General features: G+C 44.2%; 1 protein-coding gene across 4 annotated transcripts in view; it reads right to left on the bottom strand.

The window, feature by feature from the left end:
- Positions 1 to 214: 214 nt before the first annotated feature.
- Positions 215 to 23,931, bottom strand: part of LOC110985494 (synaptotagmin-6-like) — an 85,431-nt gene continuing 61,714 nt past the window's right edge. For all 4 annotated transcript variants that reach the window (XM_022246561.2, XM_022246552.2, XM_087134118.1 and 1 more), the window contains 4 exons: positions 10,766 to 11,637; positions 7,998 to 8,118; positions 5,430 to 5,601; positions 215 to 3,834 (listed from right to left, as the gene is read on the bottom strand). In XM_022246561.2, coding sequence (XP_022102253.2) covers positions 3,627 to 3,834; positions 5,430 to 5,601; positions 7,998 to 8,118; positions 10,766 to 11,637 — 1,373 coding nt within the window. In that variant the 3' untranslated portion in view covers positions 215 to 3,626. The remainder of the gene's footprint in view (positions 3,835 to 5,429; positions 5,602 to 7,997; positions 8,119 to 10,765; positions 11,638 to 23,931) is intronic.

Here is a 23,931-nt window from a genome sequence, read left to right as displayed (position 1 = left end):
CTCACAGAGGACAAATTACTTCTATTTGAAGGTTTGCCTTAATTAGATTACTAATGGGCCATAGAAGGTTGAGGTTTGAAGGAGTCTACCAGTTTTTCAAGACACTGAGGATCAGGAATCAGTAACAGCTCGTGAAAAGTGAGTGAGGAACAGATACCTTCGAGAACGAAATACCAATTTGAATTACGTTTCATCAGGCTAAGGGAAACAAATATACATTATATTAGCAATTTATTGTCACATTCTTGTTTTCACATCGAGTGTTTTTGATAGAAAATATTACATCAGTGGTCTTATTCAACTTATAGTATTTAATATAATCATTCAATAATTCATGCACAGCTTTATTGTTGATATGGATCCCTTATCTTATGTTTGAAAACATTTAAACTGTCCTCCTCTATTTCACACACGCCAAATATTAAGCAATGCCATTAAAGCCAATATACACCAACGGCAACCTTCGTTTTTAAAAAAAAAATACTAATATCACTTGTTTTAAAAACTGAAAAAAAATGAACTTCAGAGTTTCTGTTTTTTTAACCCACTTTTACTTTTCATTCCCAGGTTCTCTTTACTGCAAACCAAACGAGGAAATGTTCCTGTCGCCTAGATATCGTCATAGAGTGCAACTGGGAGCAAAGAAACATTCTATGATGAAATTTAACTATACAATTATTTGCTTGTTGCACACTCGGCAGTATGGCTCAATTTCGTGTGCGTAACTGTCACAAAATTAATGTCAACGGCAAGATTACACTACAAAAAACCTAGTTTGCGAATGGATAACCTCTATCAAAGTGTTACGTATTGGCTCAGATTTTTTAAGCAATTCACTGCATGCAGCCATTGGTGTTTACTGTCTTAACACGGTTTCAAGCCAATGCGGCGCATAAAATGCCTCGACTTTACCTTTTTCTAAGCCTCATGCTGATTATTTCATGGGAACACAATCCTTAAAAGCAACAGGTAAAATGACTTCTGCTTTAATATTACACATTCAATGACAACAGTCAATCTTGTGAAATTAACACAATGGCTTGATTACATTGTACAAATATCGTGGTATAAACGTGTATTATTCAATGCACATTAATTACAGATTATATCATTTCTTTTATGGTAAATTAAAAAATTCGGGCTACTTTAATGCAGTAGCTTATACAATTTATACAGTACAACGTCTATGGACAGATAAGGTGTTATTTACATTTTTTGATATAATATTTAGCGTTTGACTTTTTACATTCAACCTGGTCTTGAAGGAGACTATAACTTTAAAGGTGGGTTATTCTTTTAAGAAACAGCGCAGAAACGGCCTTTCAATATTACTATTTACATTTGCGTTAGGGTTTTCAGGGATGATGAAAATAGTTACCCACGATCTATCCCAGATCTCGACTGAGTTTGTATATATCGCTGGTGTGGTGCAACCGAAGATAAATAAAAATCGATTGTTGGTGTTTAAAAACAAAATCGCGAAGATAACGTCATCATCCTTGGAAAGGCTGATGGTATCAAAGGCTTTCTGCCTACATTAGCGGAACGAAAAACCATTTACAGCACTCGGGAACATCTGCGATCCCATTACGCTGATGGCTTACATCTCTCGGCCATCATTATTTCGGCAAATGACGTGAATTAGCGGTAACTGACTTATTCCTTCTCTAATGTTTCAGCCTACAATGACTTCGTCCACGTGAATATTTAGTCTATGACCTGGTTTATCGGAAAGTCACGAAAACACGTCGTGGTTCCAAGAGAAATGAGTCTTTTTACAATATGAGGAGAAACCCTAACATTCCTGACCTGCTAACGAACTGTGATTAAAACTCTCCTTTTCATTAAGAGTTTGCATACAATAATGTTGTTGAAATTTGAGGTCAATTACTTGCGAGTTGCACGCCGGAATCACATTCCTACATTTTACCCAAGTCACTCGTTAATATCACCTCCAGCGATATTTCTCAAACATGTTGGAATATCAGCTAAGTTTGAGAGACGAAACAATTATAATCCTTGTGTTGAATATAAATATTTTCACCGTTTGTACCAATTACACGATTTCTGTGTACAGATGTACACATGCGTATCTTACTGGTGTAAGAATTACAAAGTAACAACACTAAATTTATCTGGTCTCTGAGTGTTTCATCTAAAAATTTCAATTTTGGATTTCAAGAACTAATTAGCTTGCATAATTATGGTAGGCTATATCTTCTGTGGCAATTCTGGTATGCAGTATGTAGAAGATGCAATGAGTTGCTCACGTTGGTTCCACAGTTACCCGAGATGTAACCGAAATATAAATAATCTCTTTGGAATGAGCAGAAGAAAAAGCTTCTTAGATTTTGCAAGCTTCCTCGAATGAATTATTTTTTCTTAGTCCTGAAGTTGGGAAGTCTCTTATACTAACCACCCGGTTCACTGATTATTAATGCATTTCACGGCGGATGGAATTAATTATGCATAAAGGCTTCTAGATAAAAAAGGTTATGCAGATTAGAGTCTGGATGCTTAATACATAAGTCTTTGACCGGTCACTCACTCGTGAATTGCTCGACTGTAACAGAGAAAATGAAGTGCTCAATCTCTGTTCACCAGCTTATTTTACACAAACCAAGGCATTTCCATTTAAAAGTTTTTCCCCGCTGTGACCTGGTTGATTTAGAATTGTCATAGTAACCACTATTCACAATTGACATAGCACCATCACAATGTGTACACAGCCATCCGAACCTTGTGCAAAAATACAATTAGGGCCTACTCCAAATTTGGCTGTGAGCCAAACTCTACTTTGACTTTAAGGATAAAACAAGACTTGAAAAACCACACAGGGATATCTTACAAGTTCCCTGGGTTGAATTTATTTTCACAGCTAAGATTTGGTCAATGGTAGAGGTACATGATCAGATAACTACTTTTAATTGATTGAATCCTCAGTCTTATCCTCTTGTCCATCTTCAGTCGGAGAACTCTGAGAAGATCTTGCTGGGGAACCTTGCACAGTGGCAATTTCGTGTTAGAATTAGTGATTTTAAGCATAGGACACAAGGCAACTTTGCCGATAAAAAAATCAACTTATAAGACACGACTGTGGCTTGGCTCTAATTACACTCTACACTTTGGCGACACAAAAATTATTCCTGGTTTTATATTTCTATGGTAACGTTATATACAGCCCAACGGCACTGTTATAATGTGAAACGTAAGCGCTCGCACATTTCTCACGTGCGCTTATAAAAGGCAAGAAATGAACACGCGACGTTAATGAAGTAGACACCAATCTGACAAGTGCAAAAAACCACTGTAAAGGTGCAGTGCGTTATAAAACTCGCATCGTGATGTCCCTATGGACCGTACTCCGATCATCAATCCTATACAGCTGACGCGTTCGGACTTCTGGAAGAGCACTGGGCATTCTCATTCGTGAAAGCACGAAACTACTCAACTTGTTTTCCTCCAGTACTAAAAGCCAATGCCATCCCACTGGAGAGAAGCACTACCTAAAGTCGACACCGATGCCGTTTCCTCACATGGTGCCCGCCTTACATGGATGGACCTTGTAACGGCATACAGGGGGTTAGGGAACTCCCCACCCCCCGACTGGACTCTAGCTTCCTTCCTCACTCGACGGACTGCTGGGGCGTCATGCACCCTTTCATGGAGGACGTCACCGACGCGGTGCTGAGGGAAGGCGAGGACTCTTGGAGCTGGTACCAGTGGGCGATCTGCTTGCGGGGCGCCGCCAGCATCTCCTCCCAGTGGTCCTTGCCCTGCCCGAAGCACTGAGGACCGACCTCGCACACGCCTATGAGCTCGCTGTGGCCCACCCTAATCATTGAAAGGAACAAAGCCAGACGTGAGGTTTAATTACTGAGCTTTGGCATAAGGCTGCTCGACCCGACCCGACCCCACGCCCATGGGGGAAAAGTGGCATAGCACAAAATCTAGAAAATGTCCTGCGAACTATGTTGCTTCGGACCATTGCGCGGATTGGTTACAGCCGGATATGAATCCACTCCGTCCATAAATATTCTTCCCAGGCACTGCATCAATTTATGAGACATGTTAATCTCGTCCAGAAGCAATCGGGAAGATTTTATATCTGCTCCATTTCCCATTGACGGCCTGAGGGAAATCCCTTTCCGTAGTTCCTCCTTATACAGAGGACATACGATGTTTGGGGCTGGACATAACGAGAGATAACTCACGACGGAAATAATTTCCTTTCCATTACTAGATGGTCCACTGCCAGAAGGATCGTCTAAAACCTTAGGGGTATCGTCCAACTTCTGCCAGTCAGATTTTCAGTACTTTTTTTACGAGTAACATCGGGTTAACGAAGGAAAAGGCTGGGTTTTATGGAAGCTGTTACGAAAAATCGAGGGCTTGCAAATTTCCGTTAATTCCCTCACTACTAGCGAGCTGTTGGTTGTTCGCTCTTAATTTCCGATTGTACATTTCCGTCACGTTCGTCAAGAACGTAATTAATTAAAACCTGAAACAGTTTAGTAAATGCAGTGATACGCGCTTACACAGGCGTAGATCTGATTATGAGCTTTTTGCGCAGTACCGCCGTTCTACATTGTGGTACTGATTTGATATCGATCATTGTGTGTGTTTTGTGCATGAAAAAATTAAGGAACAAGACATTAATATCACGGTTTGCACAGACGCCGAATTCATTGAGCCATTTTCTGTACAAGCTTCAGCCCCTTGGACCAATTTCACTCCGCCCCTTCCGTACCTACCGAACCCCTACCCACTATTCTGCTCTTCCCCAAACATCTTCTGGTATCACGCCGGTTGTTGCATAACGTTGCATTAATTAAGAAATCACACATGATTGGTCAAATTGAAGTTGAAGAACAGAATATCGAATAGATGATTATTCAGAGATCTCTGTACGTTGTATTTATGCTGTAGCTGTTGTTTGCGAACTAGTTTAGAAAATCTGACTTCATTTTGAAAGCCCTGGTATACAACTCGTGCCCTTAATGGTTTCTTCGTAAAGGTTTGCCAAAATTTCCAATTGGCCGTCGCTGAGGTCTCTTACTGTTGCCGAAATCTCTCGGCAGAGAGATCGAAATTCTGGATATCAAATCCGCTTTTCTCAAAACTCAGTGTATCAGACTCAATATCATTCACGTTTAGTATATACCACCTGTTAACCTGCTGAAGTTTTGTCTTTTGATAGCTCTTTTCATTTGATACTTCGATATAAATGCCGTTATACTTTGCCAGCCTGCTTTGGAAAAAAACACAGAACGAACGTGGTCCGTTGAAATTTCATGTCAAAATTACAAGTGGTATTGCATTATCATGAAAATGTTTATTTTTTCCCGAGAGAATTAACTTTAATATTTGGCCTTAAGTTTGGCAAATTTTCCCCGCCTATTTTCTTATCGACTGGGGAATAGACCTACCAATCGTAATCCACGACGGCAACCACAAAGAGGATGTTGTCCATGCTTTCTGGCATGACATCGAAGACCATGGCCTCGTTGTAGACCGGGTTGAGCGTGTTCTTCTTCACCGTCGTCTTCTTCTTTTTGACCCGTTTGCCGTGGCACACCATTGACACCTTCACGTACGGATCTGAAAAGAGTCCACTGAATCTTATTTTTTTTTATCTTTTAAATGCTTCAGACAAAATAATGGCGTCAGTGACGATCACCTGCTTGACAGCGGGTCGCGCATTTCTACAGAAGGTATCCCCAAAATATGAAGCAATTTCAATGGGGATGCACGGTGAATGCATACACGCGCGCACAGCAATTATAGTTTGCAAAGAAGGTTCACTGGTCGGTTTAATAATGGTTAAATAATATGCCCACCACAAAAAAAATTACCCCACTCCGTCAAATTGATATTTGGTTTAGTCCCACTCCCCGTGGCGACAAACATGAAGCACTTATCAGAGGCAAATGCACGGTTTGCATAGTCGTTAGCGGCAGCCCTGGCGCTCGGTTTGACGCCCTTCGGGGAACGGGTCGTTCATCCATCCGCTCGAGAGGGCATTGGCACACGGGAGCAAGGACGACATACCCGCAAAGGTGTGACTATATACGACAGTGGCCGGCGCGTCCCCATGTCAGCCAGCCGCCAACTTTCCACGTCTTTGACGGCCGAATTGTTATGATTTCATTTCGCCTAGACGCGCGCAATATTGCGTGCATGCCTGACATTTCGGAGCTCCAAGTGGGCGACTCTTCCTCGATCGGTCAACATGTTCACCACTCCTTCAAATTGGGACACCCACACTCACGATGACACAAGTTGGTGTTTTCTTTACTTTCGCGGTGTGCTTTCTTTCTTGTCGCCGTCTCCGGCGCTAGCCGTTCTTTGCCAATTCCTATTCCCACACTTGATATCCGAGAGGCGTAAATTCTTTCATCCTCTGGGATGGGGTAATCTGGTACTGCAGCATACCGTTAGCGACATTACGCGTCCTGGACTTGAACACCGAGGAATCCACCTTCTTGATAACTGATACTATCTCATCCAACACTCGTCACGAACATACATGCCAATAAATATCGGCTTTCAGAACCAACAGAGCTTGTTTTGAACAGCGGCCTTCGGTTTGTCTTGAATATGTTTCTGGCAAAACAGCTCAGATGGGAAGCTTTCAAAAAATAGCAAGAAATGTTCTGCGAAGAATCTCTACACTTAAAAGGCAACCGCGAGTGAACGGAAAATCATCACCCTGTCACTTATACTGTACGTCGCTCTATTCGAACCGCAAATATCGAAAAGAAGTTTAAATTATTTTAGAACTGCAGCAAGGGTTGTTACGTTGAAACCTTGGTGGTCCCTTTTCTCCACAAAGTACAAACCATCTCTTTAACTGAAGTGTAATATATTTTATTTTTCGTCCATTTTTTGTCTGTATTCAATCAGCCGAGCGTAAGCTGCAGGGGAAAAAAATCTGAAATCATGGGGTGTTATAGGGACAATTCAAGAAAAACAAAACACAGCGAAAATATATGTGCAGTGAGTGTTGCTGTCTTCTCTGCACGCCTGTCAGCATATAACATGTTCCTGATGCGATTTTCTCCAGTATCGATTCTTTCGCAGGAAATTCAGACATTCACAAAAGAATAACAAGCCTTGGTTTACATAAGTGACTTCGCTCGAATTCACCCGTCCACTCACGTTTCCCGTTGGTGTTATGACTATTTAATTTCAGTGAGCGTAGAAAGCTTTCATCACTACGGCCCCGGGCGGTAGAGGTTTTTTTTTCATCAACCATTTACCCATGCTTAATCTCTTCTCTGCTGTTTGACTTTTCGGAATTTCATTAAATTGAATCAGGTGCCTTTCTTATAACTCTTCCTGCGCTTTTTCGGTTGATGAATTTTCAACTGAAGTCTCAACAATTTTCCCAACACAAAGAGCGACAACAATCTGAAATGAACAATAGCAATTTTCTCTTTAACCGTCATGTTAACTTTCATTGTCGTCTCCCACTCTTCGTTACGATACCCCGAGCAGCACAGAAAGGTTGGAGGATCCCATCTACTTTTGCTGAAGACGGTTGCACAAGGTCAGGAATCCATAACCGGAAGAAAAGCCCACTGCATTTTTAACTGGAAAAGGTTAAGCTTAGATAAAATCTCCACACTGCTTGACAGAGCACGCGCAGGCTCTGGTGCAGGCTATTGTTGTACGCCCTCTGTGTTGCCATCAAGAGAAAAGCGGGGGAAAAAAGCAGGTGGGTGTTTGGCAATTAAGTATATTTCTAAAACTGATGAAAAGACTGCAAAACGAAACGAATGGGCACTGCACAGACTGTGATGTTGCAGTGTCTACACAGAGGAAATGGTGGTTCAGGTACAATACCTGGTCTTAACTCAGGGGAGAAGGGGCGTCTCCCACGGAGACGATATCCGCCACACTGAGGGACAGCGAAGAGTATGGAAAGGGGGTTCGCGGTGGAGGTAGCGGCATGTGTTATTTGCCGGATCCTCGGTACTCTGGACAGACTTTACCTGACGCTCCGGTGATGTCCATTGCCTTCAGGTTCCGCGCCTTGATAACGTTAAGTGTTAGCCGACAGGCGGTCGGTAGGTAACAAAGCGAGAACATCACGTCTCCAAGGTCTGCTTTCTCCTACAGGAGAAAAAAAGAAACAACGAAAAAATGAAAGTTGACACAAGCTTGCTGAACATGACGGCTCAGATAGAAAAACAAAGCGGCTCCTATCCGCACGCATTAATTTCGTTGCCGGTGGACTTTGGTAAAGCAAGAGGTCTCTCGTAAATCTTGAATGTGTACACACCGCAAGTACCTCATCCTAACTATTAGACAGACTTATATCAAAGACTGTCAATGCACGGCACGTCAACAGACCCTCGTACTCGTTTACACAAGCGATGTGCTTCACATCTTTTCTACGATCCCTGCGGCAAGATGTTCGTTCGTCCTTCTACATCCTCTTCGACCGCAACATTTTGCCGTCGTCACTACCTCAGTGTATACACATTGCGCTATCTGTGGTGAAGACGCCCAAAGGATCAATTCAGCAAGAGAGAAATTATTCCGCTTGCATGACTGAAATTGGGTTTACTCTTGGGACGACAAACACTCATAGTTCTGTTATGACATGGCCCAGTGGACATAGTTTTTCCGTGTCACGGAATGGCCCAACGCTTTTAATCTCTTCATCCGTTGAACTGTTTCGAATAGTTTTTTTTTATTATTATTTTGAATGCTATAAATGGGCTGTGCTCCACGCCCTCGGCGTCTGTGTCCCTCAACGTGACGCTGCGCCGGGTCGCTCCGTCCCATTAATGCTGTATTATTGTGTATACTCTGTTTGATTGGATCTGAGTTGAATATGTTCCTAGAAATCTGCTTCACCTGTCTTTGATTCTGCATGGTGTCGATGAAGTTTGGTTTGGTGTGGGGGCCATTGCTATCCGGTTCATAAGTGTGCACTGCACATAGGGTTACATGCATTGATCGCCGTTTTGGAACCATGGAACCGGAAGTTAACGCGCAACTTCAGCGATTGTCCAATGAGAGCCTGCAAATCGTGGCGCGTCCGCCTTTGTGACGAAGTCACTTACGAACCAGATACCTGCGCCGCCACGCAGTCACGTACTTCTCATGATGATTGACCTTTTTTTCCCCCGAAGAATTCTGTAGATATTAGTGTAGCGTAGCCGTTTTTATTCACGGTTCATTTCTCAATTAACCGCTGCAAGACGTAGTGTACAGGGTTCATTTCAATTTACGGAAACGTTGGACTATCTTCGTGAAATTACCCATCGAGTGCCACTTTTGTACCAAGGTCTTTTCAACATAATTTCATGTAAAAGCGAAAGTGATAGAGAAACTTGTTCTCGATCTGTTTGCGACTACAATCTTATGCTACTTTCATTCCTCATTTCCTTCTGATGTATCAGTGTTTTATTTCGCGGCCTCCTATAAAACGTACGAAACGCCTGCTTCACATCAAATATGCCGAAGACTTAAAGGTCGTCCTTGTTAAACATGGGGGCTTGTGTGGAATCTTCGCAGAGCAAATCAAGTCAAATCAGAGGGAGTAGTTCGTGTGGAGGATGAGTCAACATCGCTACAGTTTGTCCGTCTGGCAGAACCAGGGCCCACGTGGGTGTGTTTGAGCGGCACGCGGCATGCCCTCCATTCGACCTAAATAATTCCTTCATCAAACATCAACTCGAGAGGTACTCTGCGTGCGGATCAAACATAATTACGTATACTACAACTCGAACCTCCGTCGGATTTAATATCTTTGGCATTAGGCAAACACGGCGCGTATTCTGAGCACGAGCCTTTCTATGAAGAATGACAAAATGACTAAGAATGACAAAAAAGCAAGGCACTTCTGCGGTAAATATGCAGAACAGGTCAGCGAGGCCCATTATAAGGCTTGATAGCGGCCCGTCTCGCTTGTAAGCTTAGTCGCTGTGAGCGCTGGGTGAGCGCACGGTGAGTACCGGGCGGGACAGCGGGAGGTCCCGGGCGGGCCGTGGGCTACTGATTAAATTTCCTCCCCCCCTCCACGTACAAGTCAATGGTTGTCTTCAACCCTCTCCTGCGTGTATCTTGGAGACGTGGGGTTAAAACTTAGCGCATCAGTCCTTGGTGATTAGTGAGGGACTTCAAGGAGTAGATGATGGACAACTGGGCCGTTTGCATGAGAGCAAAATGGAAGGCCTGTTTACGGATAAAAGATGGGCAGTGAACATGTCGCTAGCTAATTACCCTTGATTAAAAGGATCTGTAAAATGCACAATATCCTGTGAACAGGTGGATGTGGCACGACAGGTTTTTATTAAGTTGATAGCACTTAGTTAGTCCAGTGAATAATTTGGTTATTCACAGCTGTGCAGTGTTTTTAATAATGCACATAATTAGGTGTTATGCGACAACGGGTCACGCTAAACTGCATGCGGGCATACCCGTATCAGAACGACATAAATATACTTGTTAGCCAACAATTATGCCGACTGTGCCACAGTTTTACAGTTCGGTTGAACTTGAAACCCAACCGTCTTTAAAACTTTTTGGTAAAAATGAATGATTTGATTGGCTCTGTTCCCGTTGAAGGATTTCAGCTGGTTAAATTGGCTATTAACCCTTAACATCGGTAAATGAACTTGCCGTTCTTCGCTAGCAACTTCAAATGGGGATCAGTATGCCTGCTGCCCTCAAGAGCATCAATAGGTCCTATAAAAGAGTACCGTTACTTTGTATGAATTCTGGTCTCCAGTCCATGACCATCACTCACCTGTGCCGAGCATTTGATGACGTCTTCCTCAAAGCGTTCGCCCTTGACGAGGTCGCGGTCATGACCCAACAAGTTCGTAATTGTCACTTCCCCGATCAGATCGTGCCGGGAGAACCGATCGAAATCGTACACGGTAAATTTCAACGTCTTTTCCGGTAGATCGTTGAACGGCACGGTAAAGGTGAACTTCTCGTCAAAGTAAGGGTCGCAGTTCTTCCGATGCACCTTGGTCTGGTACTTCTTCTTTCGATCCGCAGGATAGAGGTGGATTTTTACATAAGGATCGGAAGTTCCAGAAAAGTCTTTCGCAGGCAAACCGGTAGCCCGGTCGACGTGGACGTGAAGCGACTCCGTCGGATGGTCGTACTGCAGCGAGAAGTACAGTTTACCGCACTTGTCCGAGTCCTTGCCCCCTCGATCCTGGGAGCTGTCGCGGTACAACTCGGGCCGCAGCGTGCCGAGCTTGGGCTGCTCCTTCCGGTGGACGTTCTTGACGGAAAACTCAATGTTGGCGAGGTTAAGCTGCAGAGAGAGCTGTCGCTGTCGCTTGAAGGCTTCCTGGCGGACTCTCTGCGGCAGCAACGGCACCGTGGCCTGGCGGGGCAGCACTTTGAGCGGGGAGGCGTTGGGGCTACTCGGCGCCCCGGGACTCCCTGCACCGTCCTTACCGTAGCTCATCCCGCTCTCGTTCTCCGAGTCCGAGTCGGCCTCGTAGCACACTTTCCGCTGGATGGTGTAGGTCTCTGTCTGCGCAACTCGGTTCTTGAACCTGCGCGCGCAGACCACCGCGACGAAGGCGATGACGAGGATGAGTGTGGTCAGCGACACTGGGATGGCGATGGTTTCCAGTGGAATACCCGTGCTGCCGCCTCCTGTTGGGTTAGACATCAATTGGAGATGATTAAAACATCATGGCCAATCGACTGCAAGGTGTTAAATACGCATATGGAGACTGCTACCAAATCACGGTACAACTTGGGCACAGATTTGCAGATGGTCACAGTACAAACCGCCTGAATTATCCACAAGTTGTTGTGGACAGCACAGGCAGTCTATCGTGACGGTGGTAATATGCAAATGGAGGAAAACATACAAATGGGACGGTGTAAGCGCCGTACATATTCATTCAAACAACACAAGTTTGAGAGCAAATCAAATAAACTGGGGCGCTTGTTCAATCGAACAAACTCGCTGTATTAATAAAAAGAATAGAAATCGGTAGCAACTATTGCAGGAATACGACTTTGCGTGCTGATTGCGGCCTTTTATAACGTCGTGTGGGCCGGGGGCCACAGTACAAGGAACGTGCAATAAGGTGGATCCAACATTGCAGACGAGATCCCACACAGGACAGGGGTCATCAATTTTACATAGCACAATGTTCCTTTATCATGAACTCCGCTGGCGAACGCCCACGCATAATCCAACGCGGAAATGCTGTCGGCAAATAAAGACGGTAACTTCGAAGACATGGACTGAGGGGGTAAGATCGCCTAACGAAGACTTAAGTGCAGGTTAGACTTCGACGAGAATGAATTGGCCACTTGTGGTTTTCAAAATGGCCTCTTTCGTTTAAACAATCATTCTCGAAAGGTTATGGCGGTGCTTACGGAAAAATTAAGATTACGATTTTTCTGTGCACGCAATAGGTCCTAATCAGTGCTTTTTTTACTTTTTACCTTCATGTAATTGTATCTTTTTAAACATAGAACACACAGCTTTCCTGTTGTTTTTCAATTCAAAGCAGCATAACAGCAAATTGCCTGTAACTAACAAGTGATGGAGCTGTTTTTCTGGGTAGACACACGAGCCACGACATACACTGTTCCTCATTTTAAAATGTACATTTTGGACTACAGTTCTCCCATGTTGAACAATTCAAGCTGCTCTGATCCCACAAGCCCCAACGTGCGGGAAATCACTGAAATGAGCTGGAATTCGAGAAAGAAGCTGTGAGCGTGGATGGAGAGCTTAACGGGAGTGAGTCAACGAACCGCTGCAGCAGGCTTTCTGCATGCCCTGGGCAGGTCTTCTGACTGCCCTGGGAATCTGAGGCTGGATGCCACTACGTCTGCAAAAAAACCCTGCCGGATTTGAGAGATTACAGTGACTGTAACGCGGGCAAGCCTCCTCATTCTAACCTCCCTCCATCCCGCTGGGGGGGGTTGTGGTATGGTTTTCAGTCATATGAAAGTTTCGGGTAATCACGATTCCGTACCCCCGGTTTTCCCCGGGAGAAATCAGGTGACGGCTGCAAGGACTACCAAGGAACCAGAATCGCGGCCCCATACACGAAGGACGTGGAAGAATCGAAATTCGTTGCGAAGAGACGGGAATATCACAAAATAGTAAGAGATCTCGACGGTCGAGTTTCTAACAGCAGAAGTCCGACACGTGTGCTGCTCTTAAACGGCAACAGCCGTGTAAACACACTTTCGGAATGTGCGTTCCCACTGTCCCAAATCTCAGTTACGCACCACAATGACGATATTTTACTCACACCTATCGAACTTCTTTTTCAAAACATTACTGCCTAACTTACTGTACGTAAAAACGATTCTGGAGTCAGCATATACGGAGTCAGAATATTTGGCAGTAATACTGTGTCCGAGTACGAAATGTGTGAGTTTCAAAACCAAGGCAGGATTAACAAATAAAGAGCGACTGAGGCAAATACCCACTCTGACTGAACGAAATTAAAGCAAAACCTATCAAATAAAAATCAACAGAAAGATAACATTTTATATTGAATGAAAATGTGTACCACCAGAACTACTCATTGAATAATATAGGGGATATTGACATCATCCCGACTAAAGTTGGGCGCAGTTGGCATAGCGAGCAGGCTTGAGAGTTGACCAAGAGCGATGAACACACAAAGGTTGGATCTCAGGCTCCAACTTTAGGCATCCAGGTATTTTGGCATTGGGATCACTATGGGGCATGGGCGATGCAGACGCTTGGTGGGCATTGCCGTGATGGAGGGCAGTAACGGTGACACGCCTCTTGAGAGGATCAAAGCTATGGCTTGGCACTGGCACGCCGAGGTTTATTAGGGACAACTCGGTCAAACTGATCATTAAGTGAAGTCCCTAAGAGCTCACAATAGCATTCACAGCTAGCAAAAAATGATTAACTTACATGTTCTTTCTAGTGACGCGCTCCCATTATTCAGACGACTTTAAAAATGTGCACTTGCAACTTGCCATCTCAACATTCCAGCGATTATAACCTTGCATGTCGTTTCAATTTAGATGGACGCGAAATGAGAAGTCGATCTCGGGCGACCTCTGCATTAATCGATAAAGACGCAGAGTTATGAACCTGCTTTCAATTCCCAGAAATCAAAGGGTTAAATTAGCGAATTTGATACACGATGTAACACAGTTCTTCAAATGGTCAAACAGAAGCCTGGCCCTATACTCGCTAGCAGCACCCACCCGACTTTACCCATTGAACCATCCAAAATAATGAAGAAACCCATACCTCCAAAAGTACAGAAAATAGTCCTGATTTATTAAGCGTATGCCAAGCAATCATCTTTGCCTGAACTGTTTTTAACACCAGGAGTCACTGAAACGCAAACGGTTCTGGGGGCCTCGTTTAGTTTTAATGCTCGACACTAATTCACCACCGCCAAAGGGTCTTTTCCACGACGCCTTCAATAATCACAGCTATCTGGGACAGAAATGTCACTTTTTCCTCCGTTAGCATCGAGGCTGATAGACTGTGGCGTGGGGGTTGTGGGCTCGTTCACTAACGGCCCATTTTCCCGTGCCCGGCCTCAAAGACTAGGTGATTCTCAAAGACTGGTTGTCCCCCCCCCCCGGTCGGTGCTGTTGTCCTCCTGGACACGTCTGTTAATTAATAGAAGCCATCGACTTCAGTACGAGTTCTAGTTTGGTGTGCCGCTTGCGATGACAACGATGGCCAATTTCATAGAGCTGCTTGAGCACAAAATTTGCTTTACCATTACCAGCCAAAACTCCATGTGATGTATGCTGTTTTGGAATGATATTCACCTGTCGCTTGGTTAGCATGACAATCACACAGACTCTGAGCTGGAAACTTTTGTTTTTCAGCAAATTTTTTTTTGCGCTTAAGCAATTTTTTTGCTAAAGCAACTCTATGAAATTGGCCCCTCTTCTTAATAGTTACACAGGTCTGATGACTCGAATCTTTCACCTATTTTGTGCGCGAAACAAGGCGACTCAAACTCTGAATTGAGTGGATAATACACAAAATGAACAACATAATATCCTATCGGACCACCCTTTTTCATCAATCACTTTCAACTTGATGACTGCAAATAACTCTACCATGCGACATCTAATTTGAGCAGGGTGATTATAAGGGATTTAGTTTTCATTTTCCGTAAAACAAAGAAAACAACGGACAACATGATAGTATGAAATAATAACCTGATGTTTCTGAAAGCTCAAAAGCTTGATACAACCGCTATGAATAGTTAGCCAATAGGTCTGGGCCGACTGTGCACATCTAATAGTCATAGGCACAGCGCGAAATCATAAAGTTCCCTCACGTGAATGCTCCCCGTGTGTACTTTGTGCCCACAGACTTGAATGAAAACGTTCCATAGGTGCCAGTAGTCTGTGTCTACGGGAAGTGTTCCTCCCGAGAGATGGCGTTGGAGGTGTCCAAAACTCCCACGTACACGACTTGTCTATGAGAAATTCCATTTCACGACCTATAAAACATTCATGTCAGATATAACTTGATAAAATGAATGACCGTCGAGATTCTGATACCAGGGAGCCGTTAAAAAAAAGAACGGGCCGAGACACCTCGAGAAAATGGATCTGGTTCGCCCAGCCCACGCTGATTACACCAGCTCGGCGGACTCTGACTCGAGTAAGCCATTACATATGGTTGAGGGCGATCAAGATGGCACGTTTAAAATGACATTATGATCGATGTCGCAAAATCATCTTGAACCTGGAATATTACCGCCGTCGTCTTGCGTGGGCTCATGATTTTCACGAACAGCCTGCAGAAACCTGCACCAAGTGGGTCGCCAACCGAATGAGCCATCCGCCGTTTCAAACAATGATACGGAATATTTTGAACATAGCAACCCACAGAACTAACACAGCTCAACTCACAATTGGGGCGCGTGGGCAGTGCAGTTCATCAACCATGTTGACTTTACCTCTCCCTTTCATCATATAAAAGCCCACGAAAACAACATTTGAAGTGCGAGTTTAACACTGCGAATGCATTCATTGCCTCACCTTCTCCGTTATTACGAAATGTAACTGTACCTATACTCCATCAGCATTAAAGAACACCGTGGTTCTCCGGTGGTTTTGCTTTGTATTGGCGTTGAGGCTGATGAATTTAGGAATCCATGCGTCTGGTTCACTTTTTTTCTTCTCCTTTTCCTTTCAGTGGAAAGCGGTTTTCTTTTTTGGTACTCTGTATCTTCAGACTTGGAAATGGACACCCAAAGCCCATTTGCCGTGCCCCCTCAAATCCATTGTGGTGAGCATCTTGTTGATCCCTACAACATGGCTGTTTTTCTTTCTCCCACATTTTGCAAGGGAACACGAAAGAGAGCCTATTCCTTTGTGGAGCGTCAAAGAAGACATCAAATCTGACAAGCGAAGCAAAGACTGCGGAACCCATACCGGGTCGACGCCCACGCGGCAGCAATGAAAATCGGAAAGTGTAATTGAGTAGCCGTCGACGTCGCTCCATAAAGCCAGGTAGCTAAACTCAAACCCCAGTGCCCGTTAGCTATTTCATGTTTGAATTGACGCTTTTCTCTAGTTAGTTTCAGTGACTTATTCTAGCTCTACGGTATAGTCAAGGTTGTAAGACGAAGCCACTTTGGTAAATCTTAGCATACAGTCCTATAAATAGACTTGTGATCAGAAATGCAGGTCAATCAGAAGAAAACCGGCGAAAAAGTAACCTCTTACAGTGGTAATAAAGCCAACTAAGACGGCTCAATGTTCTTCGATCAGGAGTCGTTTCCCAATATCACGTTTATATTGGTAAGTTTTATGAAATCATATCGAAGGTGGATTTTTCTTCAACAGACAATTCCGTAGAGGGTGTAAAAGTGCCAAAGATACGGTCTACACCGTACGTAAAAGTTTAGAATTCTCGTATTGTTCAGGATCTTTGGTGAAACGTGCAACAGCAGTAGAGCGCTGAAGCGCTATTGCGAACCCATTCTCGCTGCGGATCTAGCCAAGCAGAAGGAGCCCGTGCACACCCACTCACCAATCAAGTAACGTTAAACGCGGGAAACGCCACCCGTACTGATCGCCAAAAATGCCCGGGGCTGAACCCCAAACAGAGATATGCCAAAGTGGCATCGATTCCAGAGCCCAGGCAGGTACTGGCAGGTAGAATGATAATAATGAGGATCACGGTGCTGTACCCACCGCCCACAGCGACAGTGATCGTGCATCGCGTGCACGGCCAGCTTCTGTTAGGTCAAAACACGCTCACGCCAAAGGTGAAAAACACATGATTGTATGACAGATAGGATACAAGAGTTCCTATCGATTGGTTTAGTTGCTATTAAAAACTAACAGACCGTACAAACCAATCAGGGACACGTGAAAATATATTCCCTTAGAATTTCTGGTGGCTCAGTCCAGTCCCTCACTCATAAATGGAATACAAGAAGAGAATTTGCCACAAAAGCAAGAATTGGTTCAATCTACCCGCCTTGAACAGAAGTACCCCCTCATCGGTTGAAAAGAGCTATGTTGGTGGGGGCTGTCCATTTTGTTGGCAGCGACGCAACCGCATTTCATAGTCGTCCGTGAGCCAAAGAATAGCAGTTACCACCAAAAGAGCCTCCGTTTCCAAGAAAACTGCGCCCTCTCTTTGTCCCGCTCGGGACCTGTAGGCCGAGTTCGGGCGGCTTGTTCCTGTATGCTCACGAACAGCTCGATTTTTTGTTCGTGGGTCGGCCGCTCGAACGCCGGGAACAAACAACTGGTTATCGCTGGTAGTTAGTGACAAGCAACATGGCGGTGTCCATGTAGGGTACGTTATTCGAGAGGTAATGTTTGGATGGGCAGAATTCTTTTCTATTTAAACAGGAACATTCATTTCTGTGTTACAGAAAATAATTAAGGTTAATTTTGCAAAACTTCCCATTGTCTATGGCTTTGGAAGCCATCTCTCTACTTTTTGCAGCTGTTCAAAAATCAAAATCTCACGAGGTTTTCCGTGTGTTCCTGTAAAACCCTGACAAGGAGGTGGTGTGTGATCCTGTTCCGAGAACAGTGTTCTTGAGTCGTGTTCCCGCCGTTCGAGCACGAGAACAAGAAACCCGTGTCAAGAACAGACCACCCGAACTCGACCATAGCGACGCTAATCCTGTTAACCCCCGTTAAAACTCTTGGTGGCAGCAGATTCACCAAGTCATACTGCTGTTGACAGCTTGGTACTAGCTACTTCTTTATCGTTCCCTTATGGTCTTCTATTTATTTGTAAAATCTGAAACCATTTCATCGAGCACTTTTTATGAAATGGAACCTTCCCGGTCAACAAGGTTTTACAGCAGCGGCCCCTTACCGCCTGCCAATGACACGCAACGGCTCACGCCTTAATTGCCACGTCTGGCCCTGCAGAGTTCAGTGCGTGAAACTGTGCAGTCTGTCCTCAGGAACCGATGCGTTTCACACCAATTTGCTGTTCATCTGATCTGACTCGACGATGAACTCTATATGACATAGCGCCGTCGATTTTACAGTGGGTTTGGTTAAGTTTACGTAAGAATGTCGTTTACCAGCGCCTGAACAGACGCGGGAGACTAAAGGTTGGGGGGGGGCTGTGTACAGATGCGTCGATGGACAAGTTAGAACAAGGTAAAGCTTAGGACAAAATTACCTTCAAAGGAGAAATCAGGATAGAGATCCTTCAAAAACGTAAAGACAGATTATCCGCAGTCGGAGAACTACATTACGTGTGCAATTTGGTCCAACAAGTGGCCTGCGCAGCAGCACACCTTATAGCCCGCATGCAATCCATGCCGTGGGCAGTTTCACACGTCTTAAGCACTGCCCACCTATAACAAGCGTCCTTCTAATATGACACATACAGAGACTAACCAAAGGTCGACATTGAAAGACAAAAAGTCAAGTGTTACTACACACAGAAAACTGCACACCACACGCGGCTATTCGCGCCCTGCCAAAGTTGGTGTCTAGTTTCCTACGGATTTGCCTCATACGGAAAACGGTCGAGCAAATGTTATTTTCCCCCAAATACCTGAAGGACATGCAGAAGCCTCTGATTATATTGCATGCATCACCGACATACCAGAAAATCGACAATACACAAATGGTTTAAAACTTAATGTGACAAAAGCTTTTGGTTGCAATGATATTCCTATGACACTTTTGCTTGGCAAAACTTTTGTATTGTGAGTACTGAGCCTGATGTACTTATGCGTTGCTGCGCCACTGCGCCGTTGAAAGACAAAACATTACATTCGAATTCACAAGATCCAGACGATAAGTATTTCTATCAAATGATAAGGCCAAAACAATAAGTTCAAAACAAATATGCTGATAATTAAACTCCGACTATTTCTTATTGTCATGTAACTACAATGCAAGGGGATGATTAACGATAGATATTAACATGGCTCAGATGGCTACGCACATAATGGGGGAGGTTAAAAACAAAATACTGGAAGGCGAACAGATGAAAAAAGGCAAAGAGAAACATTCTCGGTGCCACGCTGCAAACTTTATGAGACGTGCGAGACTGGTGCTTCTCAACGACCCCTGAGCACGTGCGATACGACCTGCCGCACTGCATTAAAGACGGGAATGACCGTACACGGCCTGAGCGAAATTATTACGGTCCGGTTACTGGGCCGGAGGCTGGATGGGACGTGTGATGGCACAACGTAACCCCACGATTCCGCCACGAAGGCCCTCTACGCTCAGGGCAGTGAGGGTCACTTGTGTATACCCATGTGAAGACAGACAATGATCTTTGGACTATGGTCATATGCCTCGAAACAGCAGGTAACGAAAGTATAATTATTTAGAGCACCAAGTATACTCTAAAGGCTACAAAATAAACCCTCACTCTCCAGAAAGAGTGAGATCCCTGACCAGTCTACTCCAAGAGAGTGAAAACAACTACAAGAGTAACATATCACTCGAAAAGAGGAGCCATATCAAGGACAGTTCTTTCTCGAGTTTTCGTTTAAATGGTTTCTTGGCAGAGTGAAAGTTTCACATTTTGGAGTGGTTTTCACTCAGTTTAGATCGGGAATTTACTCTTTCATGTGGTTTTTGGAGTGGTTTTATGAGGGACCCACTCTTTTAGAGAGAGGCTTTTCACTTTGCATTTAAAGGGTATGTTCTAGTGCGGAAAATTTCTTTGCGCAGTGCCATTTGGACGTTCATCAAGGCTGATATGTTGTGCTCCAAGAGAGAACTGTCAGAAGGCGAGAAAGTCGTGTCTCTATTCGTATCATTTTCAATTGCTTTAAGGGAAACGTACGTTTCGTTTTGAGACTAACAAAGGCGCATACAGAAACTGATTTGGAAACCTTTCCAACTCTCTAGGAATGAAAGACTTACACACGATAGAATCATAGAGATTTCGGTGCCTGTTTTTCAAGTATCACACCTCTCACAATAATCTTCTCGTATACCGTTTTGTCCGCCGGACGTGATTTCAAGATCGATTGACTCATTGAGGAGTCTTTTGAGCCTGGTTGAATAAGTATAATGTTGGTGACGACGTGAAAACGCTTGGGGCTGACTCGAATGCAAGTTATGAGTCTCTTTATTCTGTCCACTCCCAAGAAGTCTGCACAGTAAAACTGTAAACCCGCCAGCCCGCGCTTTGCACACGGGGGGAATTCTGGAGCGGGCCAAAGCAGTGCAGCTCAGACCTGGCAGTTCCGTCGATAATGCTCCCAATGGGAATATACCACAGTCAGGTTCTGTGGCACTGACTAAAGTGCGGCCCCACTTGAACTTTTTTTCGTACAGTAATTCTCATTAAGTTGGTGCTTATTGCCTCTTGTAAAATGCCCTCTGTGGTACCGGTGGTGACTTCCTCGTCTCCGCTTGCCCATCTCTCTCTATCCCTCTCGGGTAATTTCCCCAAGACTTCTGCAGCAGTGTACGCAAAATGACGGCGATATATCGATTTATTTTCGTGGGTAAGAAGGCCTGGGAGAAATTTTGATGAGAATGACGGGCTTAGGAAAGTGAGGAGAATGCAGCGAGAGGGGGGCAGTTTCGAAGCGGTGGTTTGCTTGAGTGACAATGAGGAGCTCGGAGGATTCTCGAAGCCAGAGCTACAGCCCGCACCTGATGCAGATGGCGTGGTGACATTTTGCAGCAGTTTAGGGGATGTGGGAAAACTATCGATTGCTCTGCTTCCATCCATGAATATTTTACTTTATTGGATTTTTTTTCTAGCATCTGATGCAGCAGGTGAGCCCGCTCGTCCGCTCATTCCTGTCACGAATCTATGCACGAACATGACCGATTGGTCAAATTTAGGGCCAAGGCTGTGAATACATAAAATTCATTCATAATTCAAGTGGCATCTCAATTGCTTAGTTATTTTCGGCACTGGAAGTTGCCTTTACAACGCAACCACTTGTATAGCTCATACATTTAGGTTTGGCCTACACATCAAATCTCATGTACGCTGCAGTGCCATGCACGCTCAACAGAGCGTGAAAACGCCCTTAGATTTACGCTCAATTTTTTGACAGTCACATCGTGGTACAAAATACAGTTTAACCGACTCGAGAACTTCTCTGTTGATCTCCCCCAAAAGCAATGGGTACGAAATCAAAGTGGAGGCAATTTAACAAATAATGACGACCTTTCAGCTAACTTCACAAAACAACGGCATAGCAGTTAACAGAACAAGCCTGGTCAGACGACGTAATGGCTGCGTGTTATGGCTGTGAAGGGCTGCACCCAAAAGTCTGTAGTCAAGTGGCCCGTGGAACCATCTGGATCCTATAAACGCGTGTTAAAAATCAGTCGCAGTCAAGTTAAACAGTAGCAGCCTGCAGGACATCGCGTTGAAGTCCGAGATGCCAAGCAGGTTGTTTTATCGCAGCGTCAAGGCTGCTGTCCAAAATCAGCTTCCACGTCCTATTTCGGCCCTAAATCAGGTCACGTCCTAGGTACTCAATTTAAATTGAAAACCTGTCCTGAGGATATCCAGTTCAATTCTGACACCATAATAAGACAACACGTCTACCAATGCAACCAACTTGACTTCACATACAGATTCGAAATGGCCTTTGAAATAATTTCATGCTTGCCAACCTATTTCCAGGCTGGATTAACCTTGAACTTCAACAAATTGTCAAAATGAAGAGAAAAAATGGTGATATTCCTGGTGGTAGATTGGAGCTTCCTATTGTAATCCTGCCTCAATATGCATCAAATAACGTCAATAGTCTGTTATTGGGCTTTAACCAAGACTCTCAGCTATGACACTGAAGACGTGCGTAGGCGGAGCTGAAAATTTTCTATCATAATGCTCATCCATCGAAAAAGATGAATTGCGATGGAGGAACGGCGTGGGTGTTTTCTGGCGCAGAACGGTATTCTGCATTTCAGGGATTGTTTTTTGGCGTAGTCGTAGCCTGGGAACCAGTGTACCGGCTGCTATCTGACCCGTGCGCGCGCTGTTGTTTGGCGGGGCGGTCGTTAAAAGGGAATATAAAACGTATTAACGCTGGACTTACGTCTGGAATTACACAGAGGGAGGCTTCAATGCATGTTTTCCTCATTAAAAAAAAAGAAGAAGATAATTTCATGTATAATTTATCCCCACGACAACCCAACCCTATGGTTATATCTGTACCAAGCTACACTCTTTTGTAACTATGAATATCTTGAAAAATGGTCACATGTACAAACCTTTTGTTCTTCACATTTTTGTACGCATATTACATAGTATTTTTATTTGCAGAGGGTTAAATGTATATGATTTTTGAAAACAACGACAGATGTAAAATCAGTTGGAATCTCCTGGCAGTTGGCATGACTTTTTATGCAAGGTAACTATTTTTTGGCAGTGCTCAAAGTCTGATCATCGGCCACGCCATCCCGCCATCATTACACTGATACGTGGAGAACGCAGCAAAAGACTGTCAAATCAATAACCCTGTCCCCCCATCGTTTAAATAAAATGCATGCAGCTATGCAGCCCGAGGACCTTTCTTGGAGGATATTTTACGGACATCTGGAATAAGCAAAAGTGTGGAGTAAAAAATTAGACGGGTATATACAAGACCTCCCATAAACATAGTCACGATTCCCCGTTGTAAACGTTGTAAATTCTCTACGAAGAAATCAAGCAAGTTCAAAGTTCAGTATTATCGTGCAAAATATCCGAAGCATGTCGTTACCAACATTTTGTCTTAAGGCGCCTTTCCATATGCACGTCAACACTAACACCAAGCGTTGCGTATCTGTCAAAATTTACGACCGAACGCGACGCAGACGTGTGTTATGTTTTAATGGAGTTGATTTTTGTGTCCGTCAAAGTGAAACACAATCATGAACGCATCGTATACGAAACGCACCCAGAAACGCACATAGAAAGCCACCTTTATACAACTCATCGATGCAGGAAACACCACCTCGTGTATCTCATTCTTCAGCTGTACTTGCAAAGGCGACTTGGTGTAGAAGATTGATCATTTTCATTATGACGTCGGTCTTCGCCAAATTGCGAAAACCCGCGTTTCACGACCAATTTCTACGTTCGGATACATTAAATCTGTAATTTCCAAACGGTTCGACGACGGCTACAAGTAACAGGGATCGTGCACGGCGCCCACGCAAATTGGCGGATCTTTCTCAGGGATGTATCTTTCTTGCCATTCTATGAAAAAAAATTGGCGCGCAAACAGCACGTGACACGACAAATTCGGTTGCATACCACGGTCGGCAGGGGATGAGATTGACAATGGCTATAATGGAGAATTTGCCACAAAGAGTCGAGCGTGTTCATCCGGAACTTGACATTTTATGCGAACAAGAACCCGGGCATTGTGGAATTACCAGGAAATGCGGCGACAGTTGGGGGGGGCGCAAAACACGGTGCCAGCCTAAAAAAACTGCAAATGTGTTGTGGTTTTTCAATAATTTACTGACAGGATATTCAGACCA

Source organism: Acanthaster planci, linkage group LG03 (assembly GCF_054643075.1).
Source record: "Acanthaster planci isolate LZ-2023a linkage group LG03, COTS_SCS, whole genome shotgun sequence".
Classification (NCBI taxonomy): Eukaryota; Metazoa; Echinodermata; class Asteroidea; order Valvatida; family Acanthasteridae; genus Acanthaster; species Acanthaster planci.
The sequence above is the reverse complement of the archived record's forward strand: the minus strand, read 5'-3'. Positions and strand labels throughout refer to the sequence as shown.